The sequence below is a fragment of the Gorilla gorilla genome, chromosome 16, assembly GCF_029281585.2.
Source record: "Gorilla gorilla gorilla isolate KB3781 chromosome 16, NHGRI_mGorGor1-v2.1_pri, whole genome shotgun sequence".
Lineage (NCBI taxonomy): Eukaryota > Metazoa > Chordata > Mammalia > Primates > Hominidae > Gorilla > Gorilla gorilla.
Genome location: NC_073240.2, coordinates 26,955,181 through 26,968,036, shown reverse-complemented (window position 1 = coordinate 26,968,036; position 12,856 = coordinate 26,955,181). Strand labels below are relative to the sequence as shown.

The 12,856-nt window shown below is 50.1% G+C and overlaps 1 protein-coding gene across 3 annotated transcripts in view; it reads left to right on the top strand.

Annotated features, from left to right (window-relative positions):
- The window catches only part of ATP10A (ATPase phospholipid transporting 10A (putative)), a 187,587-nt gene that overhangs the window by 130,009 nt on the left and 44,722 nt on the right, over positions 1-12,856 (top strand). For all 3 annotated transcript variants that reach the window (XM_004055856.5, XM_055363350.2, XM_063698421.1), the window contains 4 exons: positions 70-155; positions 8,862-8,968; positions 10,064-10,195; positions 12,114-12,244. In XM_004055856.5, the coding sequence (XP_004055904.5) occupies positions 70-155; positions 8,862-8,968; positions 10,064-10,195; positions 12,114-12,244 (456 nt within the window). The remainder of the gene's footprint in view (positions 1-69; positions 156-8,861; positions 8,969-10,063; positions 10,196-12,113; positions 12,245-12,856) is intronic.

The following is a 12,856-nucleotide window of genomic DNA, read 5'->3' as shown; positions in this document are numbered from 1 at the left end:
AGCGAGTGCCTTTTAGAATGGCGCAGCCTGAGCCCGGATTTCTCTAATGTCTACGTGCTGTTATTTTAGGTCTCCGAATTCAATCCTTTGACGTTCACCAGCGTGATCGAATGTGAGAAGCCAAACAACGACCTGAGTAGGTTTCGCGGCTGCATGTGAGTATCGTGCGTCTGCCTGCGTGCATCCTTCTGTTTGATAACTACATAGGCAGGTGTATACACATTCTCAGTTATAAAGTATGCATTTAATACTCTTTGCCAAATGGTGTAGCTGTTTGGGAATGTGGCCCAGCACCTGAGCCTTCTTGGCTGCTTTTGGAAGTAAGAGCCTGTTGTCAGTAGTGGGTAAGAGCCTGCTGTCAGTAGAAGCTTGACACTACCATCTGTAAGGAGGAGGTACCGCTTTTCCTCCCGCTAGCAGGCCCCGGGAAGGTGATGGGTGTGACCAGAGATGTGTAGCTGACCACACATGGCCCTGTTACATGGAAGCAGGAGTAGGCTGGGTGGAGTTTCATGGATGTATGCTTCCACTCAGTCACTGAACAAGTATTTATTGATACCTGTTACATGCTGGGTGCATTCAAGGCACTGGATGTAATGTGGTAAACTGAATAAACAGAAGTTCCTGCCTTTGTGTTTATTTCATTCTAGTTAGGGGGAAAGAAAGACAATTAAAACAAATAAGCATAACCTAGAGTGTATCTAGTAGGCCAGCCCCTTCCTGCTCCAAAACAGAAAGACAGGTGGATCAGGGCACAGGCCTGGCCCTGTGTTGGCACTTGCTGAAGCCACGTGATGGGGAGTAGTAGAAACCACCTTCATGTCTGTTTGAAAATTTCCATAATAATCGGAGTGTGTGTGTGTGGTCAGTGCTGTGGGCAAAAACATGGAAGAGAATAGGCAGTGTCAGAACGGAGTTGCTGAGTGGCCTGCCAGGGCCCTTGGGGATGGTCTTCTGGAGAACAAGGCTGTGACAGGGGCATGATGCACATGACGTTCCTCTGCCCTCAAGCTCTGTTCCAGCTATCATGCCTCAGCCACCTCCCGTGGGCTCAGCCCTCTCCCCTGCAGCACAAGGGGCCACCTCCTGGCACTGTCCTGCTTGGAGGCAGGGATGGACCTTTGACGCCTGCAGCCACTGAATGGCCCAGGCAGTGGCCTCCCCTGCCCCACCCACTTCCCCCACCCCCCCACCCCCCACCCCCCTGCTCCCACCACGCAGATATACGGAGGCGTGGGAGCGATCTGCTTCTGGAAGTGGCCCCATTTCTAAGAGCTTTCGGGGTAGGTTGAGTCTTCTGTTTTGCCAGCACCTCCAGCATTACTGCCTGTGCCCAGCACACAGTGGCAGGCGGTAGGGCTGGGGATGACCCAATGGAAGTGAACTCTGCACAGCAAAAGCTGAAATGTGTCTGCAGCCAAGTGACGGCCCCGTCACCCACTGGAATTGCCCTTATTATCTGAGAATCAGACACGGATAGCATTAAATCACCCCTTAAATAAGCCAATTAAAGCAGGGTAAAACTCAACAACAAAATGTAAGCATATAACCTCTACGATTTGGGGAGGAAATACTCAGCACAACCCGTGTGCTGTGGCTTTTCTGGTCTTTCTTGACTCCTGGGCCATCTTCCTCAGGCCTCCTTGATCCCTTGCCCCAAGAGTTTGTGTGCACGGCACCATCCTCAGCACTGCTGGGAATCCCCAGGCATGAGTCGGCTACAGAGAGCAGGTGCTGGGTTGCTAGACATCTTGACCTGAAAAAACAATTGTAAAGGGCGGGGCGAGGGCAATCTCTGGAGAATGTTCAGTGGTATCCCTGGAATAATTTTACGGTGCCAACTCCACCAAAAACATAAATAAACCAGGAGTCGACTTTCTCTTCTGAAGACTGCACTCCTAGCTCATTGTCCTTGGTGTGACAGGGCGGTGCCTGGCAGTGGAGGCACAGCAGGGACAGATACGAAGGCCTGCAACCTGCTGGATCCCACAGAGCCTAGGAAAGGTGACGGCCCTCTGCTGGGGTGGACGAGAGGGGCAGGGTCTGGTGCAGGAGACGGGAGGAGCATTGTATTGCTCAGCCACTGTCTCTAGCAGTGTGGTGAGGACAGGAGTCTGGGGTGGTGTCTCCGCCCTGCGCTCAGCCCCAGCACCTCACTGCCTCCCACATGAGGCCCTTGCCTGGCTATGTACCCCCAGGCCTGGCTGCACTCCCCCCGGGTGCTGGGGAAGATGCCTCTTGAGTGGGTGTCATCTGCCTGCAGCCAGCCAGCCAGGCCCACCGGGGCTTCTCCAGCCTGTGCCGCCAGCAGGCGTTCTTCGTGTGGTGTCCTCACCGGCATGTTGCCCGAGAAAGGGACATGAGAAGAGCAGCTCTCCCAGCGTGAAATCCTTTCCTGCTTTGCCCTCAGTCATGTCATGTTGTCTCCTTGTGTACTCCACCCATCGTCCAACCCTGGTAGCCCGCCTGTAGCCTGGGCACAGGCACCATCTGGGCCAGTGTGCGCCCAGCCAATTCAGGCCTCTCCACACCTGACGCTCTTTAACGATAATTTGCCATCTCCACCAGCCGGGGTGTTCTGGGCTTGCCACAGGGCTGTCAGGGTCTGGATGGCCCCTCTCCCAGCCAGACAAGTCAGGAGGGGCCTCTGGGGGTGGAGCAGCAGTGTGTTAATACTTCCCCCCATGACTGTGGGGCACGACCAGAGGGAGCAGCCCTGCCCCAGACCGTCAGCCTGAAGGGGACTGGGGCAGCCTCACAGTGAGGAATACTCCCGGAGTAGGAGTGCTCCCTGGGGCTGGAGTGCTCCCTCAGGCAGGAATCCTCCCTCCTGTAGGGCCTGGTAATGCTATCCATCCCAAGCAAAGAGAAAGGAGGTCTTAACCCCATACCAGTCCTGATGCCCAGGGCAGGGAGCTAAGTTGGGAGGTAGATCTGCTGTCTAGGCTCAGGAAGTGGCTCAGCTGCAGAGCCACCTCCCTGGTTTGCTTCCTCCCACTGGCCTCCTTGCAGCCTCCATGAGGCAGCTGCTGCCCCGTAAACTCCTTCACACCACAGAGCCCAGGAATGCCGGCAGATTTGCCTCTTTTAGGACCTGCCATTCCAAACTTGAAACATTAACCGTTTGCACTTGGAGAACAGAACTGAGTTTGGGTTTGTAGCAAGAAGACCCAAGTCTGAATACAGGCTCTTTCTCTTCCCTGGGAGGTGGCCTTAGGAAAGTTATTCTGCCTTTCTGAGCCCCGGCCTTCTCCTAATCCTGGAGGTATCATTGACTGCCTGTCAACCTCACAGGCTGACATGAGAGTCCAGTGAAGGAATGAATGTGAAGTACAACATGAATTAGAAGGTGTCGTGGCCAGGCGTGAAACCCCGTCTCTACTAAACATACAAAAAACTAGCCAGGTGTCTTGGAGGGCACCTGTAGTCCCAGCTACTCGGGTGGCTGAGGCAGGAGAATGGCGTGAACCCGGGAGGCAGAGCTTGCAGTGAGCCAGAATCACACCACTGCACTCCAGCCTGGGTGACAGAGCGAGACTCCATCTCAAAAAAAAAAAAAAAAAAAAAAAAAAAAAGAAGGTGTCGCATGTGAAATGCTCACAGTAGGAAAATCTTAGACATAGAAAGTGGATTGGCAGTTGCCAGGGTTTGGGGGTGTGGAATGAGATAGGAATGGGAAGTGACTGCCCGTGGGTCTAGGGTTTATTTTTAGGGAGATGAAAATGTTCTCGTTAGCTGGGTGTGGAGGTGCACTCCTATAGTACCAGCTACCTGGGAGGCTGATGTGGGAGGATCACTTGAGCGGGGGAGGCAGAGATTGCAGTGAACCGTGATTGTGCCATTGTACTCCATCCTGGGAGACAGAGCAAGACCCAGTCTCAAAAAAAAGAAAGAAGAAAATGTTCTCATATTAGCTGGTGGTGGTAGTTTTACAACTCTGATGATACAAATACAAACAGAAAAAAAATTAGGCTGTGCAGTGGCTCATGCCTGTAATCCTTTGGGAGGCCTAGATGGGAGGTTCACTTGAGGTTAGGAGTTTAAGAGCAGCCTGGACAATGTAGTGAGACCTTGTCTCTACAAAAATCACACACACAAAAAAAAATTAGCCTGGTGTGGGTGTGGTGGTGCGCACCTGTAGTCACAGAAACTCAGGAGGTTGAGGTGGGAGGATGGCTTGAGCTCAGGAGGTCCAGGCTGCAGTGAGCTATGATCACACCACTGCACTCCAGCCTGGACAACAGAGCGAGACCCTATCTGAAATAAAACAAAATACAGAACTCTATGAACTTTAAATGAGTGAACATTATAGTATGTGAAATATATCTCCAGCTGGCAGAAAAATAGTGCTAGGAGCCTCACTATTCAAGTGCCCTTTAAGGCTGCGTTCTTTGAAAGGATCCTCATATAGTTAAGCCCTAGCGAAATCTTCAGAGTTAGGATCTGGAAGTAACATCGTTCCCCACCTTCTCCAGCTGTTCCCAGCACTCACTCCTTAGCCCCAACCCTGAGGTGTCATCGCCCAGAGAGGCCTCCTGGGAATGGAGGCCTGGCTCAGCCTGACCCTGCTGATTGTGCTCAGCCAACTTTATGGCATGTGGTCACCTCTGAAGCCACAAATCAATCAAACATTTGCACTTTCCCCTAAAGAATAAAGCAAAGAGGTTGGCTGGTTAGTTGGTCATCCAATGTAAAATTCCATTTCACATTGTAAAGCAGGTTCCCTAGTTCTCTTTTCCGATCTGTCAATGTTTGCTTTATATACTTGGGTGCTTTGATATTGGATGCATACATATTTATAATTGTTATGTCTTCCTGCATAATTGACCCTTCTTTGTCTTGTAGGATAGTTTTTGACTTAGTCTATTTTGTCGTTTACAAGTATAGCCAACCCTGTTCTCCTTTGGTGACCATTCTTACCCCACAGAGCAGGCTTCTGACCTGGAGAGCCTCCTACAACCGCATAGGGCCGGCACGAGCACCAGCTGCATTTTGGGGTAGGCTCTTCGCCCTGGTGGGTGACACTCTTCAGAGACGGTGGTTAGTAAAGACAGCAGGGCTGTCACTAACAACAGAGCTGTCAGGATCCCTGCCCTCTCCTGCCTGGTGTCTGGTTGGAGCCTTGTGTGGGCTGTATCCAAAATGTCTTTACTGCCAGTGACCAAGCATTAAATAAACTGCATCAAGTAGATTCATTAAAACTGGAATGTTTTAATTTCACCTTGCCACCTTTAGTTGACATATTTATATCTTAAAAATATTGAACATCAGCACAAAACAGTCTGGTAATTTCCACACTTACTTTTGTTAGATATGAACATCTGATTATTTTATACAGAAATATTTACTTATTTTTATTTATTATTTATACAAAAATATGAACATCTGATTATTTTAAAGCAAATTCTGCCCAGGATTTGCCAATGGAAGGAATTATCTGTCATTCCTTCCTCCCAACTTATGTCAGTCAGGACCCACTTAGGAAGCAGACTGAACACCCTGATTCATATAGATGAGGAAAGATACTTGTTAAGGGTGCATCTTTGCTAAGGTGTTTCTGCAGGAGTGGGTGGGTGTAGGGGACACATCGGGGACAGAGCAGATGCTAGATTAGTGGCCGCTGAGCAGTCACTGCCATGAGGCCCCATGGGGAAGAGTGGCCCTGGGGGACTCATGACCAGGGAGATACCTGGGGAGACTCATAGCCCTGGTCAGGGGACACTGCCAGCCAGTGCTGCCTCTCTAGGAGGGAGCAGGGAATAAACTCCCTGTCCTTCCTTCCTTCCTTCCTTCCTTTCTTTCTTCTTTTTTTTTTTTTTTTTTTTGAGACAGAGTCTCACTCTGTTGCCCAGGCTGTAGTGCAGTGGCGCGATCTTGGCTCACTGCAACCTCTACCTCCTGGGTTCAAGTGATTCTCCTGCCTCAGCCTCCCTGAGTAGCTGGGATTACAGGTGTGTACCACCATGCTTGGCTATTTTTTTTTTTTTTTTGTATTTTTAGTAGAGATGGGGTTTCGCCATGTTAGCCAGGCTGGTCTCTAACTTCTGGCCTCAAGCAATCCTCCCACCTCGGCCTCCCAAAGTGCTGGGATTACAGGTGTGAGCCACCGCGCTCAGCCTACTCCCTGTCTTTTCTTGCTCTCAGCCACTACTCCAGTGTCCTTCCTGTCATCCCCCACTGGAGGGACCCAGCTCAAAGCCAAGGGCCGGGCAGCCTTCAACGTTTGCCAGGCTCTGAGGTAGGCACTGGGGTGTGCAATGGATAGGACATGAGCAGCTCATGTTTGGAAGCAGAGACATGGAAGCAGATGGAATACTGCTGGCTGGCCTGGGTGGGGGGCCTGGGAGTGTGGCATGGAGGACTGCCCTGAAGGCGGCAGAAGCTGAGCCCAGGCCGGAAGGCCAGGCTACCTCAGGCAGAGGCTAGCACAGAGTGGACAGAACGTGCTGTGTGGGGGTGGCTGGGGCAGAAAACCACAGAAGCCACCCCTTCTGTGGGCCAAGCAGGGGCTGCAGAGTCGGCTGGTTCCCACGTCAAGCTGGAGCAATGAGGAGTCCTGCAGGGGACACTCACAGGCGCACACTCGAAGATTGCTCCGGTGCCTGTGTGAGGAACCCACGTGAGGAACCCAGGCCAGCGGAGCTGAGGCCAGCAAGCGTGTGTTGCCGGCTCCAGCAGAGAAATGCAGACGCCTGAATCAGAGCAGTGCTGCATGGAGATATACAGAAGAGGGCATGGATTAAAGACACAGCCAGGGAGATGAGGTTGAATGGATGCAAAAATGAGGGAGGAGTCAAGGACACCTGGTGACGGGGTTTCACCATATTGATCAGGCTGGTCTCGAACTCCTGACCTCAAGTGATCCGCCTGCCTTGGCCTCCCAAAGTGCTGGGATTACAGGCGTGAGCCACCACGCCTGTCCAAAGGACCTCATTTTAACTTAAGGATCTCTTTAAAGACCCTGTCTCCAAATACAGCCATATTCTGCAGTCCTGGGAGTTAGGGCTTCACCAGCTGAATTCTGAGGGGACACAGTTCAGCCCATGACAACGGAGCTGACGGCTCACGTTCTTGTGTGTGCCTTTGTGGAGCTGAGCCTCGTGCCTGTGTGGTTCTGGGCCTGTGTCGCCCTCGGCTGGGCCCCTCTCTCTCAGAAGCCCAAGGCAGCCTCTAGCCCAGGCACCAGGCACCTGATGGTGATGTCGTTCTCCAGCTTCCCCTTTGTGTTGTGGGCTGTTCACGCAGGAGTGCGTTCCCATCCCCTCGCATTCGCTCTTCCTTCTGGCGTGGACCTGTATAGGTCGATGCACCTGTGTAAGGTGCCAAGTTGCCGTCTGGCTTGGACTCATCAGAAATCACAGTAGTTGCTCAAAAGTCAGTGTCACAATTAAGAACATTTAATGTAGAACATTTTTCTTGTTTCTATAAAGTTTATCGTTTGTCCTTAATAAGCATAACCCGAACTTGGAGACGGTTTGTTATTTTCTACTGTCCCAGTGCAATGGTGTCTTTGTCTGGCTTTCGCTGGAGAAGTCCACGGGAGACACGTGATAGGGGGTGTCCTCACTCCACAAGTGCAGAGCAGGGTTTTGTACCTAAGGATATCTCATACCTGCCAGGCTTTTGATGCTGTGGCTGGCAAAGTGGTTTGCCGTCTCGAATCTCTCTTTAAAGGAAAACCTTACTCTGTCTTGGCATTGCCAAGGGAACGGTAGACACGGCGTTGGCTGAACAGCCCTTGTGTGGCCTCCCTGTGTCTGCTCTGGCGAAGAACCCTTGCTGTTGGTAAATAACTGACTTGTGGAAAATATATCCTCCCAGCTTGCATTTCAGCCTTGCCTTTACTGTTTAGCTTCTCTTCTTCACTAGGACATAGGTTTATTTCCCTGGTCAGAAAGGTTAATAGTTGGCAGGAGGGAAACCCCTGCAGGGGTCCCTGGTGAGACGCTAAGAGCCATACAGGAAGCATGTGGGCTTGAGAGTGTGGGGAATGTGTGCGGGGAGGAGGTGTGGATGTGAAAAGGTAGCCTCTCGGAAGGCACTCCCTTGGTGGCCCTGCCTGGGATGGGTTAGGCTGGGCCCCTGCTGTTGTTCTGGAAACCTGGAACCACAGCAGGCCTGGGCTACAGTTCCAGTTATGAGGCCTCCCCCTGTGACCTGTGCTGTGGCCCCTGGGGCCATATCTGTCCCAGGGCGGTCCTAGCCCAAGGCTGCCCAGCCAGCCTGGGTCATCAGTGGGCCCGGAGGACAAGTTTGAAAACCAGTAGCTTAAGCTTAGACTATCCCTCTGAATCTAAATAGCAGTAAAACAGAATTTATAGAATTGTTTCATGGAATTTACCACATTTCAGACCACGTATATTAATATTTCTAATAACTTTATAACTTCTTGTAAGAGAAAAGGATGTTAAAAATGAAACCAATATCGTCCCCTTTTGTAGAAAGATGTTTGTATTTTTATGACAACTTGAGACTGATGAGGAGTAACATTTCCTGTATTGAGCAGGAGATGTACAGAGACCACGTAGCAAGGCCTTCCTTGGCCGGTTGGGGGTTTGCCCTTCCTAGTGGTGATCAGTCCCGGAGTGAAAACAAGTCCATCTGCAAAACAAATAAACACCAGGCTCTCGAGCTGCTTCTGGATGCCTAGTGACTAGTGAACAGCAGTTCTGTCTCAGCTCTTGCAGAGACCCACAGGGCGAGCCACCCACTCTCGGGGGCCCCCTGTACCGTTCCCAGTCCAGATCCCAGCGGCCCCAAGCTTTCATTGTGTCAGGGCCTTCCTTCCTCAAGGCAGTGCGGCTCCAGACATGAGGCACAGGCCTGCAACCACGTGACATGTGCCAACTGTCCCTCTACAGCATACATGACAACGGGAAAAAGGCCGGGCTGTATAAAGAAAACCTGCTGCTGAGGGGCTGCACCCTTAGGAACACGGACGCAGTCGTCGGCATTGTCATCTACGCAGGTAGGCTCGGGCACCTGGCACCACCTGCCGCCAGACAGCGCTGTGTTCTCCAGCACTTCCCCTCACTGTTTTCTTTTCTTTTTTCTTTTTCATTTTTTTTTTTTTTTTTTTTTTTTTGAGACGAGTCTCGCACAGTCGCCCAGGCTGGAGTGCAGTGGCGCGATCTCGGCTCACTGCAAGCTCCGCCTTCCGGGTTCACGCCATTCTCCTGCCTCAGCCTCCCGAGTAGCTGGGAGTACAGGCACCCGCCATGCCCGGCTAATTTTTTTTTTTTTTTTTTGTATTTTTTTAGTAGGTACGGGATTTCACCGTATTAGCCAGGATGGTCTCGATCTCCTGATCTCATGATCCGCCCGCCTTGGCCTCCCAAATTGCTGGGATTACAGGCATGAGTCACCGTGCCCGGCCTCCCTCACCGTTTTCTAAGAGTAGCATGGCTGGATGTGGTGACTCACACCTGTAATCCCAGCGCTTTGGGAGGCTGAGACGGGCAGATCATGAGGTCAGGAGCTTGAGACCAGCTTGGCCAACATAGTGAAACCCCATCTCTACTAAAAACACACAAAAAATTAGCTGGGCATGGTGGTGCACACCTGTAGTCCCAGCTACTAGGGAGGCTGAGGCAGGAGAATCTCTTGAACCTGAGAGAGGGAGGTTGCAGTGAGCCGAGTTTACACCACTGCACTCCAGCCTGGGCAACAGAGTAAGACTCCATCTCAAAAAAAAAAAAGAAAAAAAGCATAACATATCCCCATTGTAGAACATTTGGAAACTAGGAAAATGGAAAGGAGCAAAAGCAAAAATTCTTTGAATAGTACCTCAACCCAAAGCCTTCTTTCTTGGCACGGTAGTGTATTTCTTTCCATTTCTTTCTCCACTGTGATTATATATATATAAGATTAATTTCATTTTATTTTATTTATTTTCAGACCTGTTCAACAGGAAGTAAGATTAATTTTAAACCCTGCTTTTTTGATCAAGCTTCTCACCTAAGCACCACTGAATGGCAGCATGGGATTCCCTCCACGCCATCCGTGCAGCTGGTCCCTTAGCTCCAGTCTCTGACTTGCCATGTCTCTTTGTCCTCCCCGACAGGACATGAAACCAAGGCTCTGCTGAACAACAGTGGGCCCCGCTACAAGCGCAGCAAGCTGGAGAGGCAGATGAACTGCGACGTGCTCTGGTGTGTCCTGCTACTTGTTTGCATGTCTCTGTTTTCAGCAGTCGGTAAGTCTCCTAGATGGATCGGAAATGAGTGGGGGCCAGGCGCAGTGGCTCATGCCCGTAATCCTAGCACTTTGGGAGGCCGAGGCGGGCGGATCACTTGAGGTCAGGAGTTGGTGACCAGCTGGCCAACATGGTGAAATCCCATCTCTACTAAAAATACAAAAAAAATGTGCCTGTAGTCCCAGCTACTCGAGAGGCTGAGGCAGGAGAATGGCTTGAACCCTGGAGGGGGAGGTTGCAGTGAGCTGAGATCGCACCACTGCACTCCAGCCTGGGTGAGAGAGTGAGATTCTGTTTCCAAAAAAGAAAGAAAGAAAGAAATGAGTGGGCTCCAGGTGAGCTTGGTGGGCTGCCCCCAGACATGCAAACCTAGCACTCAAAAGTTAAAACCCCAGTTTTTCACTGACTTGAACTCAAGGGCAGCCTGCATCAGCACAGGCCAGATGGAAACGCCTGGGTGAATGGGCATAGCAGAGTATAGCTGTCCCTAGGTATCCATGGGGGGTTGGTTCCAGGACTCCCCCTCTATAACAAAATCTTCAGATGCTCAAGTCCCTGACATGAAGTGGAATAGTATTGGCATATAACCTACCTATACCCTCCTCTGTACTTTAAATCAGCAGTCCCCAACCTTTTTGGCACCAAGGACTGGTTTTATGAAGACATTTTTTCCACGGATGTGGGGGTAGCAGAGGATATGGTTTAGGGATGAAACTGTTCCACCTCAGATCATCAGGCACCAGTTAGATTCTCATCAGGAGCGTGCAACCTAGATCCCTCCCATGCACAATTCACAGTAGGGTTCATGCTCCTGTGAGAATCAGATGCTGCCGCTGATCTGACGGGAGACGGGGCTCAGGTGGGAATGCTTACTCACCTGCCACTCACCTCCAGCTGTGCCGCCCGGTTCCTAACAGGCCATGGACCAGTACCAGTCTGCAGCCTGGGGATTAGGGACCCCTGCTTTAAATCACCTCTAGGTTACTTATAATGCCTAATACAATGTAAATGTCATGTAAATAATGGTTATACTGTGTTGTTTAGGGAATACACACAGATATAATTTTTTTCTCCTAATATTTTTGGTCCATGGTTGGTTGAATCCATGGATATGGAACCCACAGATACTGAGAGCTGACTGTAATGTTATTTTCTGAACTGACGATTTCTTAGTGGAAGAATGCTTTCATCACAGCAGTGGTGGTAATTCCAGGGGAAGAAGTATCAGTAACCTGGTGCCGAACTAAGGCTCATAGCAGGAGAAGCACAAATGTTACTAATGGGAACTTCATGAAAAGAGAAACAAAAAATGGCTTTGGATCCTAAGAAGGGACTAGCAGTTAGGTTCCATGTAGGGCTACACCAAGTGGGTGCGATGTGGTCTCAGCCCAGCGGCATAAGTTACAGATGTACAGGACATGAAAAAGGCTTCTGTGACCAGACAGGTGTGGGTCCAGTGGATTAGGCAATGTGCACTACTCTTGGCTTCCCAGAGCCTCCCATATGTGAATTGTGAATCTCAGGAAAGGACAATAATGGCAGTGTCTGAGCCTACTGACTGTTTTTTTGCTGCGCATTTCATGAGACTGGTATTTCGTGAGATGCATGTTAAGAAATTCTGTCTTGGCGCCTCACACTGTCAGCTGCCAACACGCGGGTAGCTCTGTGTTGGGACAAGTGGTGTCACTTAGCACCAACAATAGGAAACTCTCAGTGTAAGGAAGAGACCAAGTCCCACCTCCTTCCTGAAGTTGGATCGAAGGTGCTGAGAACATTGTGTTTTTGCTTTCTGACATGGCAAAGCTGACTAAGAAAACCAAATGTGCTTGCATCAGGTAAAGTTTTGCTTTAATATACGCTAGCAATGTTCTTATTTTTCCATTGGATGAATGACATTTCTCTTTGAACATTACTACAGGACATGGACTGTGGATATGGCGGTATCAAGAGAAGAAGTCATTATTTTATGTCCCCAAGTCTGATGGAAGCTCCTTATCCCCAGTCACAGCTGCAGTTTACTCATTTTTAACAATGATAATAGTTCTGCAGGTAACAATACTAAGTGTCGTACAATAATTGCTTTACTTTTATGAAGAGAACTTAAAATCATCATACTCTGTTCAGAATTTCCTATAAATTCTGTGTCTAGGAAGATGGCAAATATATCTACCTGGAGTTCTGCCTTTTATTTTTCAGCCTAAATCACCAATGGGATCTTTCCTTGGGTGATTTTTAAGTTAAAATTCTCCTTTTCGGCCGGGCGCGGTGGCTCACGCTTGTAATCCCAGCACTTTGGGAGGCCGAGGCGGGCGGATCACGAGGTCAGGAGATCGAGACCATCCTGGCTAACACGGTGAAACCCCGTCTCTACTAAAAATACAAAAAAATTAGCCGGGCGTGATGGCGGGCGCCTGTAGTCCCAGCTACTCGGGAGGCTGAGGCAGAAGAATGGCGTGAACCCGGGAGGCGGAGCTTGCAGTGAGCCGAGATTGCGCCACCGCACTCCCGCCTGGGCCACAGAGCGAGACTTCGCCTCAAAAAAAAAAAAAAAAAAAAAAATTCTCCTTTTCTGTTCTTAAGGTTCTTGTGCTTTGAGGGTTTGGTTTGGGTCACTGTTTTCATTTTGTTGTTTTTCCTTTCAGTTACTTTAAAAAAAAATAG